The sequence below is a fragment of the Hemiscyllium ocellatum genome, chromosome 33, assembly GCF_020745735.1.
Source record: "Hemiscyllium ocellatum isolate sHemOce1 chromosome 33, sHemOce1.pat.X.cur, whole genome shotgun sequence".
Classification (NCBI taxonomy): domain Eukaryota; kingdom Metazoa; phylum Chordata; class Chondrichthyes; order Orectolobiformes; family Hemiscylliidae; genus Hemiscyllium; species Hemiscyllium ocellatum.
In genome coordinates this window covers 5460903-5484975 of record NC_083433.1, presented here as the reverse complement: position 1 = coordinate 5484975, position 24073 = coordinate 5460903, and the positions used below count along the sequence as shown (strand labels likewise).

General features: G+C 45.4%; 1 protein-coding gene across 1 annotated transcript in view; it reads right to left on the bottom strand.

Annotated features, from left to right (window-relative positions):
• LOC132831181 (uncharacterized) overlaps positions 1 to 24073 on the bottom strand; it is a 55916-nt gene that overhangs the window by 27303 nt on the left and 4540 nt on the right. The window contains exons 2-4 of the mRNA XM_060849193.1: positions 20141 to 20297; positions 10313 to 10476; positions 6188 to 6382 (exon numbers count right to left, since the gene is read on the bottom strand). Coding sequence (XP_060705176.1) covers positions 6188 to 6382; positions 10313 to 10476; positions 20141 to 20297 — 516 coding nt within the window. The remainder of the gene's footprint in view (positions 1 to 6187; positions 6383 to 10312; positions 10477 to 20140; positions 20298 to 24073) is intronic.

Below are 24073 nucleotides of genomic sequence, written 5' to 3'. Positions count from 1 at the left end.
TCAGTGTGGACTTGTTGGGCTGAGGACCTGTTTCCACACTGTAAGTAATCTAATGTAATCTAATCTAATGGTGCTGAAAGGGTTAATGTTGAATGCTTTAAGCTCTGCCCACCTGATGATACCACACAGTCCATGGGTTGGGAATGAGGAGTAGAGCACAAGATCCTAGTGGAGACAGAGACATAGTAACTCTCTGTAACTATGACAAACTGGTCAATGTAACTTTTACCAATTGCTGTCATGCCATTAACTACATCTTGATGTTAAGACCAGTGATTCTTCATATTCAGACTTGATTATGGTTTAATTCTCTACTGGGTGGCACGGTGGTTAGCACTGCTGCCTCATGGCACCAGGGACCTGGGTTCGATTCCACCCTCCGGTGACTGTCTGTGTCAAGTTTGCACATTCTCCCTGTGTCTGCGTGGGTTTCCTCCCACACTCCATAGATGTGCAGGCTGGGTGGATTAGCCATGCTAAATTACCTGTAGTGTGCAGCCTACAGGTGAGGACATGTAGGATTACACTGATTGGTTAACGGAGTGGATCTGGATGGGATGCCCTTTGGAGGGTCGGGGTGCAGACTCAGTAGGCTGAATGGCCTCCTTCCACACCATTAATTAGTTAGACACAGCATTGCAAAGGAGGCAGTGTCCCTGGTTCAGATCCTGGTGCCCTCTTTCTAGCTCTTAACCGGAGATGTTCTTAAACCTGTTTACATCAGGCAGCAAGTGCTTCAGACAGAGGGTTTAAGTAGGGCTACTTGTGGTGCAGTGGTAGTGTCCCTACCTCCGAGCCAGGAGAAAGTGAGGGCTGGAGATCAGAGTCAAGAGTGTGGTGCTGGAAAAGCACAGGAGATCAGGCAGCATCTGAAGAGCAGGAGAATCAACATTTCAGGCAAAAGCCCTTCATCAGGAATGAGGCTTGTGGATTGGGGCTGAGAGATAAATGGGGGCGATATCTCTGATCCAGGAGACCCAGGTTCAAATTTGCAGAGAAGGGTTTTCAAAAGCACTGCAGATTCTAATGAAGGGGCACTACTCTTCCCTGGTGTCTTGTCCCTTAGCCTAGAAGCCCATGTCATGCTTGTAGCATCCAAGCATCTCACTGTCTCTGTGGAGGGACGACACTAAAAGACTGGGCTGTCTGGACCGAGACTCAAAACCATCTCCTTCCAACTTAGGTGGGATGCTTCAATGAGTCAAAGCTCACTCTCACCAGGAGAACCCCACATGCCTCCAATTAACCACAGACCCAACATAAATGCAAGGATAAAAAGCGAATAAGGCAACTCTTTATCCAAGCCTTTAGTTATTCATTTGGCAATATATGTCTTGCAGAAGATCAAATGAGCCCCATTTCCAAGGAAAGAAATACAAAACAACACAACAACCTTGGTACTTTTCTTTTAGAACTTTATTAAACATAGAAAGCATTTCTTAGTTTTAAAAAATCTTTACAAAATAGGAGTAAGAAATTTACAATCGTTTAATCCCCTCGCATGATGAAAATAGCAACAGGAACTACTATTACCAGGTCGGGAGATTATCGGTATATGTCCGAAAACTTTGTAGAGGGTTTCCAGTGATCAGGGATAGTATCAATAGATGATCACGATGCTGTTTGAGAAGGCAACTAACACACTCAGGGGAATCATAAATTCAGAGGATTGCTCTCTTGACCAGACCACTCACTGAATTTTGCACATTCTAAGGTCAGCAGAGTTTTATACCATGTCGAATACAGTTCCTGATTTCCTGAGAATTCAAGGAATCCCTATAGTGTGGAAGCAGGCCATTCGACCCATCAAGTCCACACCATCCCGCTAATGAACATCTCGCCTAGACCAACCCCATTCCTGCATTTCCCATGGCTAATCCACCTAACCTGCACACTCTGGGCAATTTAGCATGGCCAGTCCACCTAACCTGCACGTCTTTGGACCATGGGAGTAAATCCACACAGACACGGGGTGAATTTGCAAACTTCACACAGACAGTTGCCTGAGGATAGAATTGAACCTGGGTCCCTGGCACTGTGAGGCAGCAGTGCTAACCACTGAGCCACCATACCGTCCACCTAGGCAATTCCCTCTTTCGAGAACCTTTAGTTGAGGTGACCCCTGCCCCAACCCCCCGAATAGAACTGGGTGCAATACTCTAGTTGGGGACGAATCAGAATTTCAATAGATTAATTTAATGGTTTTGTTGAAATGCAGAGAGCTGCCAACATTTCAAGTTGAGATAAGACTCTGATCTCCAGCATCTGCAGTCCTCATTTTCACCTAGCATTTCACGTTGGCTGACCCTGAAATGCAATCAGCGCAATATAAATGCAACTTCGATCTGGCCTCTCCTCGTGTCACCAGTTCTTTTGTCCCACAAGCTAATCTGAGCCAATGAAAATCTCTCCGTGGGTATCTCAGGATTACCCATCAACATACTTCAGATTCCAGTCCCTCATGGAAAGCCGAGGGGACTGGAATCCTGATTGAGCTGATCTTGGCTGTGGCAGTCAACTGTGCTGCCAGAGTTAACCTCAATGTTTCTTCCACATGGCTGGCCTGAGAGAGTGGATGTGTTTGCGCAGCTCCCAAGTCAGACTGAACTGGTACACCTTGCTACAGGCCATTGACCAATTGAAAAGATGCCCAGTTTTGACAAAACAAAACAAGCTAAGAGTTTAAACAAATAATCCAAAATTATGCAATACACTGAGAGTACGTTAACTCATAAATCCACAAAGGCCACACCTGTAATCTTTAAGGACAGTAGTTTTTATAAAGCTTGTATTCTGATTTACACATCTCTTTCATTGGTCATCCCCTGTTCCCATTGGTCTATAATGCCTTCTGACTTTTTATTTGAAATTTAGATTTGAAATCCTCCTTCTCGTGTCCAAATTTATCCATTTCCACAGCTTTGTCTGACCCACCGCCATCTGCAGAATCCTTTGGGGTCTTTGTTCTCCCACAACACCACCTCCTACACACTCCCTTTATCTCACTGCTGGAGACTGCAATACGGCACTGAGTCTGGAATTCCCTCCCTAAACCTCGCTCTCCTCCTTAAACTCTACATCAGGGACCAAACCTTGGTCCACCAACCTCCTCTACTGCAGCCTCAAATGTTGTTTGATGATCCTGCTATAGAGCACATTGGAATGGTTTTACTACATTGAACGCTCTATATAAATTCCACTCATTGTTTCGATGGGGAAGGGGAACTGAACAATGATCAGCATTTCGTTGGTGAGTCGTAATTTTTGTTACTCACTCGTGGGACATGGGTGTCGTTGCTGGGCAACATTTATTGCCCATTCTTTGTTGCCCCATGAGAAGGTGGTGGTGAGCTGCCTTCTTGAACCGCTGTACTGGAGGTCCACCCACTATTCCCTTAGGGAAGGTATTCCCATTAGTTGTGAAGAGTCGGTTGAGGTTTGGAGTTATATAGTGTGGAAACAGGCCCTTCGGACCAACAACTCCACACAGGCCCTCCAAAGAGTAACCCACCCAGATCCCTATTGATCTATTTTTACCCCTGACTAATGCACTTAACCTAAATTGTGAACACTATGCTCAATTTAGTATGGCCAATCCACCTAACCTGCACATCTTTGGACTGTGGGAGGAAACCCACACAGACACTGAGAGAATGTGCAAACTCCACACAGACAGTCACCCGAGGCTGGAATCAAACCCAGGTCCTTGGCGCTGTGAGGCAGCAGTGCTAACCACTGAGCCACCATGCCACCCCAAAGTTGTTGGAGGTTCCCAAACATCTCCCTCCTGACCCATTTTCCTCACCTAAAGCCTCGTCTATAGAGACTAATCAATGATTCCATACATGTGATGAGCAGGATGGTGGAGAGAGTGGATTAGATGAACTTTGACCTTCTGTTGGCCTTCAATGCTCATGTCTCTTAATCCCATGAGGCAGTAATGTGACAAATCTTAGAGGATTAAGGTAATTATGTTGATACTTCCCCTCAACTCAGAGGGTTGCTCTCTCATTAGAGAGAGAGAGAGAGAGAGAGAGAGGGAGGACTGGTGGAGAGGTTAACTGAGGTGAGGTGGAGAAGGTAGGTTATGACCTCTCTCACTGGAATTGAAACCCTGTTATTGGCATCCCTCCAAGTTGCAAGCCAGCCATCTAGCCAGTTGAGCTAACTGGCCCCAATTTACATTAGTGCTGCCCAAGTCCTAGTGAGGAGCTCTACGCCCAAATACAACATTGGCTCCTGTGCATCTCAGCGTGAACTCAATTAAAATGGTATCATGCGACTCTATCCTTTCCCCAAATTCCTTCTATTCTCCCCCAAAAATACTCACTCAGAGGACCATGTAATGTACCTTTCCTGAATGTGGGATATGGATGTCACAGACCCTACCTTTTGAAGGTGATGGAATGTTACCTAATGGTTGCAACTGAGAGGCATGATGGGGCATTTCAGAATAATGGCATCACTGTGGGTGTGGAGTCACGTATCGGCCAGACCAGTTAAGAATGGCAGATTTCCTCTGCCAGAGGGATTGAAGTAAATCAACTGGGGCTTTTGAGGATAATCCAAGTGGATGCCATTACCAACATCAAAATTTTAATTCCAGATTATATTTAATTTCTTTTTGAGTCATACAGCATGGAAACAGCCATTTAGTCCAACTCGTCCAAGCTGACCAAGTTTCCCAAACTAGGTTAATCCCATTTGCCTGCAGTTGGTCCATATCCCTCTAAACTTTTCCTGTTCCAATATCTATCCAAACATATTTTAAATGTTGTAACTGTATCTGCATCTATCACTCCCTCTGGCAATTCATTCCACACACAGAAATATTGTTTGGTTCAAATCTCCCAGAGGCTGTTACAGAATTTGAACTTCATACCTTTAGATCATTTGTCCAGACCACTGGATTTCTAGACTGGTAACATAAGTACAAGGTGCTGCACCACAAGGAGAACTATGCAATGTAGAGGTGTGGTATACAGAGAGGTGAGTTATAGAGTGGATGAGGTTATATGGGCAGGTATAATTCTCAAGATGTAGTTTATACACAGTTCATACAGAGGGCAGACTGGACATAAGGCTGTCGATGCTTTCAACCCAATCTCCACAGGGATTTATCCAGGGAAGACGTGGGCACAGGGTGTTAAGGCCAAAGCAAAATCTTAGGTCAGATCAGCAGCTCCATGAGCAAAGACTAACTTTGAAAAGTTTTCCTTAGCTAGCTGACCCCAGACTGCAGCCATGGTCCTAGTCATCTGAATTATGGAATAGCTGTTTTGCTAACGTCTAAGTAAACAGAGGTGGCAAAGGTTAAAAGGACAATGATTAGGTTGACACTTCAAGTTGCATTGTCTGATAGCTACTGGATGGCACTATTTCACCACTGGGGAAACACTCGGTGATGGACTGATGATAAATGGAGCTATTGATCTTGACGGACAGAGTTCTGGTCCTACACCGTTTCTGGGCCTTTTTCTGTATTTGGCTTTGGTTATGACCAATTGATTTGATTTATTACTGTCACGTGTACCGAGGGAAAGTGCTTTACAGGCAGATCATGCTATACAAGTGCTTCGAGGGAACAGAACAGGGTGCAGGATGTAATGTTACAGTTGCCGAAAAGATGCAGAGAGAGAGATCAACATTAACATCTAAGAGGTCCTTTCAAAAGTTGGATAACAGCAGGGAAGAAGCTGCACGTGGGTTCAAACTTTTCTCTCAGCCGGGAGAGGTGTTAGCTCCATTTCTCATCCTGCCAACCCCAGACTGCTTTACCGCGACTTTTGTGAATGAAGCCCCTCAGCTTTTAGAATAGACACAGAAATGACAGTCAGCTGAGAAATGAGGCGACTAACGGCGAGGGGGGGCTTGGATCCTGAGTCCTTGCCGCTTCCAGGTTCCTACTCTACACGAGCGAAAACAACTGGCGTGAGGGAGAGGGTCTTGTTTTTGCTGTTCTAGCAGTTGGGGAAATCCTTCAGCCTTTCAGCTCCTCCTAATTCTGCTCTGTTTCCCCCCACATTACTTCTTAAAATAAAAAAAAATTCAGCTAGTCGCGTGGCCAGGTTTCCCTCAAAAGGTCCGAAGTCAACTTCAAGTGTTGGACCCTCCTCGCTCATTTTGAACGGGTCAGGACGTCGAAGGGCTGCCCTGAGGGAGGTGCCAGTACTGTTCTGGACCATACCCGCTGCTGGGACGGGTACCGCCTGTGCCTGGTGCCCTCATCAATGCGCAGCGAGTCTTTGCCCTGTCCCAGCCAATCAGGGATCTCAGTTCTGGGGGGGACAGCGAGGTTGGTGGTGCTCAGGTAGTGCTGCAGGGTTCCTCCAGCCCAGGTGAGGTAGTCCTGATTGCTTCTAACTGACCGCTTCCCCATTGCCTGTTTTAAAGATGAGAAGAAACCACAAAAAAGATTCAAGTCTTACGGAGTTTTATTTTTGAATTGAGAGTCATAAGAACATAAGCAATAGGAGCAGGAGTAGGCCATTTGGTCCATCTAGCCTGCTCTACCAGTTATTAAGATCATGGCTGGTCTTTTCATGGACTCAATCCCACTTACCCGCCCGCTCACTATAACCCTTACTTCCTTTCCTGTTTAAACATCTATCTATCTAAAAAACATTCAACGAGATAGCCTCAACTGCTTCACCGGGCAGAGAATTCCACAGATTCACAACCCTCTGGGTGAAAGAGTTCCTCCCCAACCCAACCCTAAATCCATTACCGGCACCAGAGTTAGAAACATGCTTCAAATATGGGTGATGGCCTAGTGACCTGACTGAGATGTACAAGACCATGAGGGGCATGGACAGAGCGGATAGGAAGCAGCTATTCCTCTTAGTTGAAGTTTCACTAACAAGTGCTCATACAGGGGCTCTTGTGACATGGTGGTAGAGTCCCTATGTCTGGACCAGGAGGTCTGGATTCAAATCTCACCTGCTCCAGAGGCATGTCATAACATGTCTGAACAGATTGATTGGGAAACAAGGGGACATAATTGCTATACTATTAATCCAGAGACCCAGGTAATGTCCTGTGGATCTGGGTTTGAACCCTACCATGGCAGATGGTGGAGTTTGGGTTCATTAATAATCCGGAAACAAGATTCTAATGGTGAGCATGAAATGATTGTCGGGGAAACACCCACATGGTTCCCTTTAGGGAAGGAAATCTTTAATCCTTATGCTGTCTGGCCTACATGTGGTTCCAGACCCACAACAATGGGGTCGATTCTCAACTACCCTCTGGGCTACTAGGAATACACAATAAATGTTGGCCCAGCTAGTGATGGAGGAGAAAGTGAGATCTGCAGATGCTGGCGATCAGAGCTGAAAATGTGTTGCTGGAAAAGCGCAGCAGGTCAGGCAGCATCCAAGGAACCGGAAATTCGACGTTTTGGGCATAAGCCCTTCTTCAGGAATGGCCCCCAGCTGGTGATGCTCACATCCATGAAGGAATTAAAATAAAGCTGAGCCCCTTTGGCTCATTGAGCTGTGCTGACCCTTCTAAAAGTGATCCCACTTTCCCACACCAGACCCATGGCCTTGAACATTATGATAGTCAAGTGCTCATCCACGTACCTACCTCACCTCCTCTCCCCTCCCAGACAGCACATTCTATATCTTCACCACCCAAAGGTGAAAAACATTTTTCCTATAATCCACCAGCCCTTCACTTTAAAATTATACCCCCTCATTCGATATTTTCCGATTGATCTGTTCAGAGATGTTATTACATGCCTCTGGGGCAAGTGAGATTTGAATCCAGGACTCCTGCCCCAGATGTAGGGACACTAGCACCATCTCAGTTGATCTTTTGTGCGGAGGAGTGTGTACCAGTTGTTTTGCTCAGATTTTTGATTGCTGACATACTCCTTTTGTCCTGTGTCAATTTCAATACAGTGGTACCTCGGAGGTTAACATCTTCCATGTGTGTTGTGACTTTAAGTTTAAGGGAGGGTTGATGATTGTTGAAGATATTGATGAATTCTTCTAATTCTGCTTCAGGGTGTTTCCCAAACATCATTTCAACTCAAATACAGAACGTAATATCACTAACTGATGCTATTACCCAATAGTCTAGATTAGAGTGGTGTTGGAAAAGCACAGCAGGTCAGGCAGCATCCGAGGAGCAAGGGAATCAACATTTTGGGCCAGATCCTTCATCAGTAATGAGGCTAGGAGCCTTGGGGGTGGAGAGATAAATGGGAGGGTTGTGGGGCTGGGGAGAAGGTAGCTAAGAGCATCCTGCTCCTTGGATGCTGCATGACCTGCTGTGCTTTTCCAGCAACACTCTCGACTCTGATCTCCAGCACCTGCAGACCTCACTTTCTCCATCTAGCACATATCAGTCACGTCCCACCCTCCTCAACATCTCAGCTCCAAAGAAAATAACCCATGTTTATCCAGCCCCCACTCAACGCTAAACGGCTGCCTCTCAGGGCGTAACTTGATGAATCTCACCCGAACTCAGTGTCCGGCTTTTCCACAGAGCAGCCAGAAACCAAGCAGACACAGAGACACCCACCACCTGACAGTGGGGACCCTCATTTACCTCAGGGTAAGGCAGGGAATGAAGGAATCCCAGCCGGGATCCTGGCTCAAACCATCAAAAAGTGAAGGATGTTCATTCCAGCTAACATTTATCACTCCAGAGGGAGCTGGGAAAAATTGAAATCACTGAAGGATTGAATTTTTGCAGTGGAGCATGGAGGATCCATCTTAAGCAGACAAGCGATTGGGAGCTACAGGATAGAAAGAGGCCCTTCAGCCCTCTGAGTCTGTGCCAACCCTCCATAGATCATCCAGACTCAGCCCCCTACCCTATTTCCGTAACCTTGTATTTACCATGGCCAATCCACCGACTGTGCACCACTGTGGACAATTTAGAAATCAATGAATCCCTTCACTGTGGAAGGAGGCCATTCAACCCATTGCGTCCACACTGACCCTCTGAACATCATCCAACCCAGATCCATCCCTCTACTCTGCCCCTGTATTTTCCATGGTGAACTCACTTAACCTACACACTATGGGCAATTTCCCGTGGCCAATCCACTCTAAACTGCATATCTTTGGACTGTGGGAGGAAACCGGAGTATCCAGATTTAACCCATGCAGACACGGGGAGAATGTGCAAACTCCACTTAGACAAGTCGCCTGAGGCTGGAATCCATCCAGGTCCTTGGCGCTGTGAGGCAGTAATGCTAACCACTGAGCCACCCTGCCACCTAAATACAAACACCTTTGAGCTGGAAGGATGTAGCAGACGCTATTGCAATGAACATTGTCAATTGTTAAGTTTAAATCTGCGATTGAGATCTGAGATGCAGTAAAAATATAGTCTCTGCCTGGTTAAAATATCCTCACTTCATGCATATGTGCAGCAAGCACACTAGCTGAGACCTCATTATTCTGTGGAAGACATTTTTAGGGTGATGATATTTTGTGCGGAGGAGTATGTACCAGTTGTTTTGCTAACATACTCCTTTTGCCCAGTGTCAATTTCAATACAGTGGTACCTAGGAAGTTAACATCTTCCATGTGTGCTTAAGTTTAAGGGAGGGTTGATAATTGTTGAAGATGTTGATGAATTCTTCTAATTCTGCTTCGGGGTTTTTCCCAAACACCATATCAACTCAAATACTGAATGTAATATCACTGACTGATGTAATTACCCAATAGTCTAGATTAGAGTGGTGCTGGAAAAGCACAGCAGGTCAGGCAGCATCGACCGACTAAATCAACATGGAAAGGGAGCCACAGAAAAATTGCGCTCAAAGAAATGCCATGGGCACTATGGTGGCTCAGTGGTTAGCACTGCTGCTTCACAGCGCCAGGGACCCAGGTTCGATTCCTCCCTTGGGTGACTGTCTGTGTGGAGTTTGCATGTTCTCCCAGTGTCTGCGTGGGTTTCCTCCGGGTGCTCCAGTTTCCTCCCACGATCCAAAAGACGTGCAGGTCAGGTGAATTGGTGATGATAAATTGCCCATGGCGTTAGGTGCATTAGTCAGGGGTAAATATAGGGTCTGGATGGGTTACTCTTTGGCGGGTCGGTGTGGACTTGTTGGGCTGAAGGGCCTGTTTCCACACTGTAGGGAATCTAATAAGAAAAAATATATTTTTACCAATGACACTCAAATCGCATGATGGAATTGTAAATTGACTACACCTGAAGATGTACTTTAAAGCATTAAGGATTGCTTTGAGGTTCTGAGAGGTAATGCATTAGCTCTTCCTACTGGGGCTGGATGAGAAAAATGGGACTAAAGTACGAGGAAGGTGTACTGTTATTTCTCAGTGACACTCACCCTATGTAGCATGGTCCTCTGTGGAGCTGTAGAAGGCGTGGATCTGGCTGTTTCGGGTGGTATGGCACAGTACGTCTCCAATATCAGAAGGTCACAGCTACGAAAGCAGCACTGCTCCACAATGCCTCGATTCTGTCTGTTCCGACGACCCACCATTTTGCTGACTAGGAACCAGAAAAGTGCAGCCATTAAAGGTCGGGGAGTCTAATGGTTGATCACTCAGACTAGTTGCTTCAGTCCACCTACCTTGCACTTCACTCGAGTTCTTTGCTTTATCTTCTGCTCCAATAATTTTCATTATTGGTAACAGGAAAATGTTCTCCATGCTGGGCAGTAGGACTCCCCCATCAACTGCTCCCAGGACAAGGACAGCATGGGATTAGATACAGAGTAAAGCTCCCTCTACACTCCCCATCAAACACTCCCAGGACAGGGACAGCATGGGGTGAGATACAGAGTGAAGCTCTCTCTACGCTGTCCCCCATGAAACACTCCCCTGACAGGGACAGCATGTGGTTAGATACAGAGTAAAGCTCCCTCTACACTGTCCCCATCAAACACTCCCAGGACAGGGACAGCACGGGGTTAGATACAGAGTAAAGCTGCCTCTACACTGTCCCCATCAAACACTCCCCCGACAGGGACAGCACGGAGTTAGATACTGAGTAAAGCTCTCTCTACACTGTCCCCCATCAAACATCCCAGGACAGGAGCAGCACAGGGTTAGATACAGAGTAAAGCTCTCTCTACATTGTCCCCATCAAACACTCCCAGCACAGGGACAGCACAGGGTTAGATACAGAGTAAATCTCCCTTTACACTGTCCCCCATCAAACACTCCCAGGACAGGGACAGCACGGGGTTAGATACAGAGTAAGGCTCCCTCTACACTGTCCCCATCAAACACTCCCAGGACAGGGACAGCACGGGGTTAGATACAGAGTAAAACTCCGGCTACGTTTTTAAACTGAAAGTAAAGCTTTCTCTGCAATGACCCATCAAACAGATAGAGGATAAGGTTAGGTGAAGAGTAAAGCTCCTTTTACACGATCCCCATCAAACACTCCCAGGGAAGGTACAGCATAATGTTAGATACAGAGTAAAGCTCTCTCTGGAAGTACAGCTTCCTCTGGATTGTCCCAATCAAACACTCCCAGAACAAGCACAGCACGGGGTTAGATACAGAGTAAATCTCTCTCCACACTGTCCCATTAAATACTCTCAGAAGTACATTAGTATTATAGAATTATTACAAATAGATTTCATCATAATAGATTTTGTTGGAAATATAGAATAATTTCAAAGAGCAGGCCATTCAGTCCATTGTTGTTGTGTCTGCATATTGAAATACATCCTGTCCAACAAAGTACTTAACCAAATCCCATGTTGAAAGATAGTATTGAATCTCCTTCAATCACCATTTCAACCAGTGCACATTATTTAGTATTTGATTAACCCTATCTGCTCACTGATCTTTTTACAGAGGTTGATTGCTTTAGTCTATGGCTGAGTGAATAATTACCTCTTGACTCTGAGAGGAAGTTTGGAAGGTGGGCTGGACATGTGGCTCCCCCTCCCTATGATGGCATGCATCGTGACAGTTCTGTAATGTTCCCACGATGTTTTAAATTAACCAATTTTAGAACTGAGAAATTTACTCTGAGATAAGCAAGATGTACAGTAACTCAATCTAAACATATCACACTAGATTGTAAAAATTCACTTTGTAATTTCCTGAAGGAGTCTCTGATTCTGTTTCCAGCTTTTTAAATTATGTCCCTAGGTCACAGATCCTCCAGCCAGTTACTCTATTTACCAAAGCATGTGTGATGGTGAACACGTCGATCAAATCTATCCTGCTCTGAGATGGACAACCTCAGTTAGTTACATCTCTCCACACAACTGCACCTTCCATCTCTGACTACTGAGATGTTGATGGAGGCAGGTACTCTCGCAACATTTAAGAAACATCCGAACGAGCCTTGACGTAGCAGGCTATGGACCAAGTGCAGATTTTTAAATTCATTCATGAGATGTGGGCATCGCTGGCTGGGCCCAGCATTTATAACCCATCCCTAGTTGCCCCTTGAGTAGGTGGGGGTGAGCTGCCTTCTTGAACCGCAGCAGTCCATGTGCTGTAGGTAGACCCACAACGCCCTTAGGGGAGAGAATTCTAGGATTTTGATCTAGTGACACTGAAGGAACGGTGGTATATTTCCAAGTCAGGATGGTGAGGGACTTGGGGGCATCTTGCGAGGGGTGGTGTTCCCATGTATCTGCTGCTCTTGTTCTTCTAGATGGAAGTGGTTGTTGCTTCAGAAGGTGCTGTCTGAGGATGTTTGGTGAATTTCAGCAGTGCATTTTGTAGGTAGTCCACACTGCTGCTGCTGAGCGTCACTGGTGGAGGAAATGGATACTTCTGGGTGTGGTGCCAATTAAGCGGGCTGCTTTGTCCTGGATGGTGTTGAGCTTCTTGAGTGTTGTTGGGGCTGTACCCCTCCAGGCAAGTGGGGAGTATTCCATCACACTCCTGACTTGTGCCTTGGACAGATTTTGCAGAGTCAGGAGGTCAGTTATTCAGCACAGTATTCCTAGTCTCTGTCTTGGGATCAAAAGCAATGTGTAGTTTGGTCAGCATTGATGTGATGGGATGAATAGCCTATTTCTATGCTGTTTAACTCTGACTCTAAATTTATAATGGTCTCAAAGGCCTTGACACTCTTCGGAATGTATGGTTCCGTGAATTAGTCATATCCTCAACCTTTGTAATGCAGGTATCGCTACTGAATCGAACATTTGTTGTCAAGCCCTAATTACCCCTGAGCTGAGTGGCTTGCTGGACTATTTTAGGGAGTCGTTAGGAGTCAACCACATGGCTGTGCATCTGGAATCACAAACAGGGTCAGGCGAGGTTAGCACAGCAAATCTCCTTCCCAAAAAACATCAGTGAACCAGACCAGGCTGTGTAACAACTGCTGCTAGTCTCTTGGCTGCGTTTAAACTAAATACCAGGTGTGGGGGGGGACACAAACTGGAAGTCTAAGAAGGAAATTGAAGAGAAAGTTAGAATAAAGGAAGTCAAGAAAGACAAAGGTATCAATGAGACAGAAACCTCAAAAAGGGATCATGCCGTAAGGTTGAGTGAAATAGGGGTTGATAGGAAGGGTCAGGGCAGTAACAGATTAAAAATACTATATATGAATGCACGAAGTATTAGAAATAAGATGGATGAGCTTGAGACTCTTTTGGAAATTGGCAGCTATGATGTTGTGGGGATAACTGAGACGTGGCTTCAAGTGGACAGGGCCTGGGAAATGAAAATTCAAGGCTATACGTGCTATCGTAAGGACAGACTGATAGGCAGAGGGGGTGGGGTGGCCCTGTTGGTAAGGGATGATATTCAGTCCCTTGCACGGGGGGACCTAGAATCAGGGAATGTAGAGTCAATATGGATAGAGCTGAGAAATTCTAAGGATAGAAAGACCCTCTAGGGAGTTATCTACAGGCCACCAAACAGTAGTATGGATGTATGGTGTAAGTTGAATAAGGAGCTGAAATTGGCCTGTCGCAAAGATGTTACTACAGTTGCTACGGGGGATTTCAACATGCAGGTAAACTGGGAGAATCAGGATTGTATTGGACCTCAAGAAAGAGAGTTTCTGGAGTGCCTCCGGGATGGATTCTTAGAGCAGCTGGTTCTGGAGCCGACCAGGGAGAAGGCAATTCTGGATCTGGTGTGCAACGAACCAGAATTGATCAGGGACCTTGAAGTGAAGGAGCCATTAGGAGGTAGTGACCATAATACATTAAGCTTCAATCTGCAATTTGAAAGAGAGAGGGTACAATCGGTAGTGACAATATTTCAGTTGAATAAAGGGAACTATGGAGTTATGAGGGAGGAGCTGGCCAAATGGTGCAATACCTTAGCAGGGATGACAGTGGAGGAACATGGCAAATATTTCTGGGTATAATGCAGGAGATGCAGGATCAGTTCATTCCAAAAAGGAAGAAATATCCTATGAGGAGACAGGGGTGGCTGTAGCTGACGAGGAAAGTTAAGAAATATATAAAGTCAAAAGAGAAAAAGTATAACATAGCAAAGATAAGTGGGAAAACGGAGGACTGGGAAGCTTTTAAAGAACAACAGAGGATTACTAAGAATGAAATACGCAGAGAGAAAAAAATGAGGTACGAAGGTAAACTGGCCAAAAATATAAAGGAGGATAGTAAAAGCTTTTTTAGGTATGTGAAAGGGAAAAATGTGGTTAAGACTAAAATTGGGCCCTTGAAGACAGAAACATGGGAATATATTACAGGGAACAAAGAAATGACAGAAGACTTGAATTGGTACTTCAGATCTGTGTTCACTGGGGAAGACACAAGCAATCTCTCTGAGGTAATAGTAGCTGAAGGACCTGAACTGAAGGGAATTTATATTTGCCAGGAATTGGTGTTGGAGAGACTGTTAGGTCTGAAGGTTGATAAGTCCCCGGGGCCTGATGGTCTACATCCCAGGGTACTGAAGGAAGTGGTTCGAGAAATCGTGGATGCGTTGGTGATTATTTTCCAGAGTTCGATAGATTCGGGATCAGTTCCTGCGGATTGGAGGGTGGCTAATGTTGTACCACTTTTTAAGAAAGGAGTGAGAGAGAAAGCAGGAAATTATTGACCAGTTAGTCTGACCTCAGTGGTGGGAAAGATGCTGGATTCAATTATAAAGGATGAAATTACGACACATCTGGATAGCAGTAACAGGATAGGACAGAGTCAGCATGGATTTATGAAGGGGAAATCATGCTTGACTAATCTTCTGGATTGTTTTGAGGGACAAGGGAAATCCAGTGGATGTAGTGTACCTGGACTTTCAGAAAGCCTTTGATAAAGTCCTACATAGGAGGTTTGTGAGCAAAATTAGGGCGCATGGTACTGGGGGCAAAGTATTGACTTGGACTGAAAATTGGTTGGCTGACAGGAAACAAAGATAAATGGCTCCCTTTCGGAATGGCAGGCAGTGACCAGTGGGGTACTGCAGGGATCAGTGCTGGGACCGCAGCTTTTTACAATATATATTAATGATATAGAAGATGGTATTACTAGTAACATTAGCAAATTTGCTGATGATACTAAGCTGGGTGGCAAGGTGAAATGTGAGGAGGATGTTAGGAGAATACAGGGTGACCTGGACAGGTTAGGTGAGTGGCCAGATGCATGGCAGATGCAGTTTAATGTGGATAAATGTGTGGTTATCCACTTTGGTGGCAAGAACAGGAAGGTGGATTACTACCTAAAAGGAGTCGAGTTAGGTAAAGGGGCAGCACAAAGAGATCTGGGTGTTGTTGTACCTCAGTCAATGAAGGTAAGCATGCAGGTACAGCAGGTAGTGAAGAAGGCTAATAGCATGCTGGCCTTCATAACAAGAGGAAGTGAGTATAGAAGCAAAGAGGTTCTTCTGCAGCTGTACAGGGCCCTGGTGAGACCGCACCTGGAATATTGAGTGCAGTTCTGGTCTCAAAATTTGAGGAAAGACATTCTGGCTATTGTGGGAGTGCAGCGTAGGTTCATGAGGGAAATTCCTGCAATGGCGGGACTACCTTACGTTGAAAGATTGGAGCGATTGGGCTTGTATACGCTTGAGTTTAGAAGACTGAGAGAGGATCTGATTGAGACATATAAGATTATTAAAGGATTGGACACTCTGGAGGCAGGAAATGTGTTTCCACTGACAGGTGAGTTACGAACCAGAGGACACAGCTTAAAAATAAGGGGTAGGCTATTTAGGACAGAGATGAGGAGAAACCTCTTCACCCAGAGAGTGGTGGCTGTGTGGAAAGCTCTGTCCCAGAGGGCAGTGGAGGCCCAGTCTCTGGATACATTTAAGAAAGAGTTGGATAGAGCTCTCAAGGATAGTGAAATCAAGGGTTATGAAGATAAGGCAGGAACAGGACACTGATCAGCCATAATCATAATGAATGGTGGTGCAGGCTCGAAGGGCAGAACGGCCTACTCCTGCACCTATTGTCACTGAGACGATTAATATTTTCTAACCAACCTGTTCAGAGAGTCTATTATTCACCTCTGGAGCAGTCGTGACTTGAACCAGGTCCTCCTTACATAGAGGTAGGGACACTTCCAGTAATACAAGAGCCCTATTTGAGACTGTATTATAAATTGAATTCAAACACTGGGATTACTTAGTAAACTAATTAAATTATACTAAAGTAATTCGAGGACTAATTAGTAAAGTGAGATCACATGGGGTTCAGGGTGGGCTTGCCAAGTGGCTGAATGGCAGGAGACAGAGAGTGATGGTGGAGGGTCGCTGGAGACCTGTGATCAATGGTGTTCCACAGGGAGCGGTGCTGGGTCCACTTTTGTTTGTCATTCATATAAATGATTTAGATGAGAGTATGGGAGGTATGGTTAATAAGTTTGTGGATGACACCAAAATTGATGAAGAAGATTACAAAGGGATCTTGATCAATTGGGCCAATGGGTTGAGGAGTGGCAGATGGAGTTTAATTTGGATAAATGCCAGGTATGAAAAATGTGGTGCTGGAAAAACACAGCAGGCCAGGCAGCATCCGAGGAGCAGGAGCATCGACGTTTCAGGCATAAGCCCTTCTTCAGGATTTTCCTGGCCTGCTGTGTTTTTCCAGCACCACATTTTTCAACTCTGGTCTCCAGCATCTGCAGTCCTCACTTTCTCCTATAAATGCCAGGTATTCCATTTTAGTAAAACTAACAAGGACAAGAATTATATAATTAATGTTAGGGGCCTAAGTAGTGTTGTGGAACAGAGAGACACTTGGGATTCAGGTACATAATTTTTTGAAGTTTGTATCATAAGTAGACAGGATGGTTAAGAAGGTATTCAGCACACTTGCCTTCATTGCTCAGACCTTTGAGTATAGGAGTTGGGACTTTATGTTGAGGTTGTACAGGATGTTGGTGTGATCTCTTCTGGAGTACAGTTACAGGAAAGATATTATGAAGGTGGAGAAGATTCAGAAAAGATTTAAAAGGATGCTGCCAGGAATCGAGGGTTTGAGATATAAGGAGAGGCTGGATTGACTGAGACTTTTTCCGTTAGAGCACTTGAGGCTGAGGATGAGCTTATAGAGGTTTATAAAACCAAGAGTGGTATAGATAAGGGGAATGGTAGTTGTCTTTTCCTTAGGGTGGAGGATTTCAAGACTAGAGGCATATTTTTAAGGTGAGAGAAGAGAGATTTTAAAAAGACATGAGGAGAAATTACCAATGACCTTCCTGAGGAAGTGGTAGAAACAGATACAATGTTTAAAAGATACTTAGATAAGTACATGAATAGGAAATGTTTGGAGGGATATGGGCCTGGAGCAGGCAGGTGGGGCTAGTTTAGTTTGGGATTATGGTCGGCATGGACCGAAGGGTCAGTTTCTGTGCTGTCTGACTATTTGAAGCCACATCTTTCATGAAGCAATCAGTTGGCTTTTGAGATTACTAACTCACCATCTTCCCCCACTTTAGCTATCCTTAAGCACTGCTGTGCAAAGTGTCAGTTTCATATTTTATAGTCTTCTTTCGATTACTTACAGTGTGGAAACAAGCCCTTCAGCCCAACAAGTCCACACCGACCCGCCGAAGCGCAACCCATCCAGACCCATTCCTCTACATTTACCCCTTCACCTAACACTGTGGACAATTTAGCATGGCCAGGTCGCCTAACCTGCACTGTGGGAGGAAACCAGAGCACCCAGAGGAAACCCACGCAGACACAGGGAGAATGTGCAAACTCCACACAGTCAGTTGCCTGAGGCAGGAATTGAACCCAGGTCTCTGGTGCTGTGAGGCAGCAGGTGCTAACCACTGTGCCACCGTGCCGTCCATGCCTTGTCTTGATTTTAAATCCTGAGAGGGTGATAAAGTAGATTGATCAAGATAACCATGATCCAATTGAATGGTGGAGCAGGTTTGAGGAACCAAATATATCAGAGATACCCTACAGTGCTGATGCAGGCCATTTGGCCCATCAAGTCCACACTGCCCCTCCAAAGAGCATCCCAGCCGGACCCATCTCTCACCCCCTAACCCTGAATATCTCATAGATAATTCATCTAGCCTGTACATCCCTGGGCAACATAGCACGGCCAATCCACTTTAACCTGCATTTGGACTGTGGGAGGAAACCAGAGCACCCGGAGGAAACCCACGCAGACACGGGGAGAATGTACAATCTCCAAACAAACAGCCACCTGAGGGTAGAATCAAGCCCAGGTCCCAGGCACTGCGAAGCACCCTATATGGTCTAAGCTATTTCAATTTCTAATAAATCTTTATCTAATACAATAGATTTTTCAATTTTCTTCAAGTAAAAGCAAAAATCTGGAGAACGTCGGTGAGATCCTCCATCATGCAAAGCTTTGTGAACTGATAGTGCTTTGATTAAACTGTTCGCTCATTTTCCAAGAAGTTCATTAATCTGCTGAGGTATTGATGCAGCCAAGTAAACATGCCCCATCGATCACTCTGCAGGCTAAATACATCTAGTCAGCACTTCCAGTCCCCACACTGGTGACATGTCATGGACAGTAAATATAACTGAACCTAAGTGCAAATATACCTCAACTTACATGTAAATATACCAACTTAATGCAGAGTTCTGCCAAGTAGCCTGGCCAATATTTATCCTTCACACAGCATCAATGGAGAGGGTGGCATGGCCATTATTGCATTGCTGGTTGTGGAATTGTGCAGCCCTGTGTTGCAGCCCTGACTGACATGCACTGGCTGCAAAATACTTTGGGGCCTCTCAAGGAATTGCTGAGATGCTATACAAAGGAAACCCATCCGTTCTCCAGGAACAGTGGTCAGTCACCAGGAGAATGAATGGGTGGCACCATTGGAGCTGTACACCAATGTACCCCAACCCTGAAGCATCTCAACCCCGAAATACCCCAATACTAAAACATCCCCAACCGAGAACACTTCAATCCTGAAATACCCCAGCCCTGAAACACCCCAATTCTGAAACACCTCAACCCTGAAACACCCCAATACTGAAGTACCCCAACCCTGAAAGACTCCCAATCCTGAAATACCCCAATCCTGAAATGCCCCCACCCTGAAACAGCCCAGCCTCAAAACACTCAACCCCGAAGCACCCAAACCCTAAAATACCAAAACCCAAAAAAACCCCAGCACTGAAATACCCCAACCCTGAAACACCCCAACCCCAAAGCACCCTAGCTCCAAAATATTCCAACTTTGAAATATCCCAATTCTGAAATACTCCAACCCTGAACTGGCACTCAATAACTCCCAGAATTGAAAGCCTGTGGCGAAAGGGCCACCAAGGAGCGTTTACAATAGCCTCCCAGGAAACACGAGGTGAGGAAAGGATCAAGCTTCCTGGCACCTCATAGTGGGTGAATTTCAAGAAATATTGATCCCATCCATGGCTCAGTTATAAATATTGATCCCATCCATGACTGAATTATAAATCGATTGACTTGACTGCAAGCCAACTGGACAAGGGATTCAAACAACATTGGAAAAGATTGGGAAATGTGCATGGGCACACAGGAACAGGAGAAGATAATTCAGCTCCTTGAGTGTATCATTTTCCATCTCCCTCAACTCCATGCTTCCACACTATTCCCATTTCCTTTCATGTAATTATAACTGGACATCCATCAATATTCGCCTCAGGCTTACACCTACTCCCTGTGCAGGGGGTTTCAGCGATTCATCACTCTCTGTCTATCTGTGTTGTATTGGTGCTTTGAGACCGTCATGTATGGTGTGTCCACAGGTTGTGGTGTTTAAAGACACACAAATGGCTGTTCTCACCAAAATAGAAGCCCCTCTCTGCACAGATGAACTGCAGCGCATCCACGAGTTCAGCTCCACATAAAGTCTCCTCGATTCGTGCCTCTGATGTTCCCATGCAAACAGAGAGAGCAAGCAAGAGACACAGTGGTTGCACCGGGCTCCTCGAACCAATTACCTGCGTTAGAGAAAGAGAACTTGCCTCAGTTTGCTTCTGTTTTCTTGCAAAACTCTCAGGATGAGACAACCTCACTCACCCTAAACTTAGGGCACGGCACAGTGGCTCAGTGGTTAGCTCTGCTACCTCACAGCGCCAAGGACCCGAGTTTGATTCCTGCCTCGGGTGACTGTCTGTGTAGAGTTTGCCTATTCTGCCTGTGTCTGCGTGGGTTTCCTCCGGGTGCTCCGGTTTATTCCCACAGTCCAAAGATGTGCAGGTCAGGGTGGATTGGCTGTGCCAAATTGCCCAGGGATGTGCAGGCTAGGTAGGTTAGCCATGGGAAACACAGGGATAGAGGAGGGTTTGGTTGGGATGCGCTTCGGAGTGTCGGTGTGGGCTTGATGGGCCAAATAGCCTCCATCCACACTGGAGGGATTCTATGATTCCCTTCTGTGACCAAACTGAGATAAGGAGTAATTTCTTCAGCTGTAGGATGGTGAATCTGTGGAACTGTTTGCCACAGAGGGCTGTGGAGCCCAAGCTATTGAGTGTATTTAAGACAGAGATAGTTTGGGTTCTTGATTAGTAACGGGGTCAAGGATTGAAGACAGGATAATGGGGTTAAGAAACATTTGTCCATGATCAAATGGTAGAGTAGACTCAACGGGCAGAAAGGCCTAATTCTTATTCTATGTCTTATGGGTAGTCTCGTCTTTTTTAAAAAATTGATCTTGGGTCCACCCAGCTACTTGACTTTCTTGCAAGGAATGAAGTGATACGGGGAGAGTGCGGGTAAGTGGCGTTGAAATGCCCATCAGCCATGATTGATTGGCAGAGTGGACTCGATGGGCTGAATGGCCTTGATGGCCCGAATGGCCTTACTCCCACTCCTATGTCTTATGGTCTTGTGGACTTTCGGATCTTTCAACCTTTGAAGGTGCGTGGTAATGGAAATGGAGTGGTTATCCCGCTGGATTATTAATTTAGATCCTCAGGCTGATGCTCTGGGGATGTGGGTTCGAATCCCACAATGGCAACTGTTTAAAATGTGGATTCATTAACAAATTGCAATGCAAAACCAGCCAAGTGGAAACCAGGTAACCACAGTCAATTGTTGTAGAAGCCCTAACAAAAAGAGAAATTGCTGGAAAAGCTCAGTAGGTCTGGTGGCATCTGTGGAGGGAAAGCAGAGTTAATGTTTCGGGTTGAGTGACCCTTCCTCAGAGCAAATGACCCTTGTGGGAAAATTCTGAGGAAGGTTCACCGGACCTGAAAGGTTAACTCTGATTTCTCTCCACAGATGCTGCCAGACTTGCTGAGCTTTTCCAGCAATTCCTGTTTTTTTTTCTGATTTACAGCATCTGTAAGTTGTGTTATAGAAACTCGTTAAGTTCACCAGTGCCCTTTAGGGAACGAAATCTGCCATCCTTACCTCGTCTGGGCCTACATGAGACTCCAGATTTGGTCGACTCTGAACTGCCCTCGGGACAATTAGGGAGGGGCAATAAATATTGGCCCAGCCAGTTCTCTCATAAGATGTAGCAGCAAATGTAGGCCATTTGGTTCATCATGTCAGCTCTACCATTCAGTGAGATCATGGTTGATGCTCAACACCACCTTCCTGCCTTTTCCCTAAAAACCATGATTCTCTTCCTGATTAAAAATTGTCTATCTCAGTCTTGAATATACAACAACTCAGGTTCCATTGTCCTCTGTGGCAAAGCATTCCACAGACTTGCTAGACTCTGAGAGAAAACATTCCTCCTCATCTCTGTCTTAGCCTCTTATTCTGAGATGATACCTCCACCATTGTTGGAATATTGCGTGCAATTCTGGTCTCCTTCCTATTGGAAGGATGTTGTGAAACTTGAAAGGGTTCAGAAAAGATTTACAAGGGTGTTGCCAGGGTTAGAGTGTTTGAGCTTTAGGGAGAGGCTGAATAGGCTGGGACTGTTTTCCCTGGAGTGTCGGAGGCGGAGGAGTGACCTTATAGAGGTTTACAAAATCATGAGGGGCATGGGTAGGATAAATAGACAAAGTCTTTTCCCTGGGGTGGGAGAGTCCAAAACGAGAGGGCATAGGTTTAGGATGAGAGGGAAAAGATATAAAAGGGTCTTAAGGGACAACTTTTTCAAACAGAGAGTGCTACATGTAAGGAATGAGCTGCCAGAGGAAGTGGTGGAGGCTGGTACAATTACAACATTTAAAAGGCATCTGGATGGGTCTGTGAATAGGAAGGGTTTAGAGGGATATGGGTCAAGTGCTAGCAAAAGGTTAGGATATCTGGTCGGCATGGACTGAAGGGTCTGGTTCTGTGATGTACATCTCTATGTCTCTATGTCTCTGTTACTCTATGACCCTAAGACTCTATGACTCTTTGACTCTATGATTCTATGACTCTATGACTCTATGTCTCTGTTGCTCTATGACTCTATGATTCTATGAGTCTATGGCTCTGTGACTCTATGACTCTATAATTCTATGACTCTATGACTCTATGACTCTACGACTCTATGGCTCTATGGCTCTGTGACTCTACGACTCTATGACTCTATGACACTATGACTCCATGAATCTATGACTCTACGACTCTATGAGTCTATGGCTCTATGACTCTATGGCTCTATAGCTCTATGCCTTTGTGACTATGACTATGACACTAAGAATCTATGACTCTATGGCTCAATTGATCTATGACTCTATGACTCTATGCTCTAAGACACTGTGGTTCTATGGCTCTATGACTCTATGGATCTATGAAATCTATGACTCTAAGACTCTATCACTCTATCACTCTATGGCTCTACGGTTGTATGACTCTATGACTCTATGATACCTCTAGTCCTAGTCTCTCCCACATAAAGGGAAACAACATCTCCGCATCTACCCTGTTGAAACGCCTAAGAATCTCAGACGTTTCAATAAATCCGCCTTGTATTTTTTTAAAGCACTCCGATTAATACAGGACTAACCTAGTCAGCTTCTCCGTATATAATAATCCCTTTTGAGCTGAAAATGTGTTGCTGGAAAAGCGCAGCAGGTCAGGCAGCATCCAAGGAGCAGGAGAATCGATGTTTCAGGCATAAGCCCTTGTTCAGGTCAAATCCCTTTTGACCCAGGATTGAAGAGAGAGTGAACAGTTTAGGCCGACACTCTCTGGAATTTAGAAGAATGAGGGGAGATGAAATTGAGGCGTCCATAATGATAAAAGGTGTGGATAAACTGAGCAGCTGCTTCCCTTGTGGGGCATTCTGGGACGAGAGGTCATGGTCTTAGGATAAGGGGGAGCAAATTTAAAACAGAGGTGATGAGAAACGACTTCTCCCAAAGGGTTGTTAATCTGTGGAATTCACTACCCCTTAGTGCTGTGGATGCTGAGACAGTGAAGAAGTTTGAGGAGGAGTTAGACAGATTTTTAATTGGTAATGTGTTGAAGAGTTATGGAGAGAGGGCATGAAAATGGGGGTAAGGAGCATATCAGCCATGATTGAATGGCAGAGCAGAATTGTTGGGTTGAATGGCCTAATTCTGCTGCTAGATCTTATGAACTTGTGAGGATCAGCCTGGTGGACTTTCTCTGGACTGCTTCCAAAGCGAGTATACCTTTCTTCAGTGAAAGGGAACAGAACTGTCCATAGTGAACCCACAAATGAAAAAAAAATCCTTAACCCTTAACCCTAGGATTGCCAAGAGTTAATTCACTTGTGGGATGCGTGGGTCAGCATTTATTGCCTGTCCCTAGTTGTCCTTTGAAGAGTTGGAGGTGAGCGGCTGATTACTTCCCAGATCCCGCT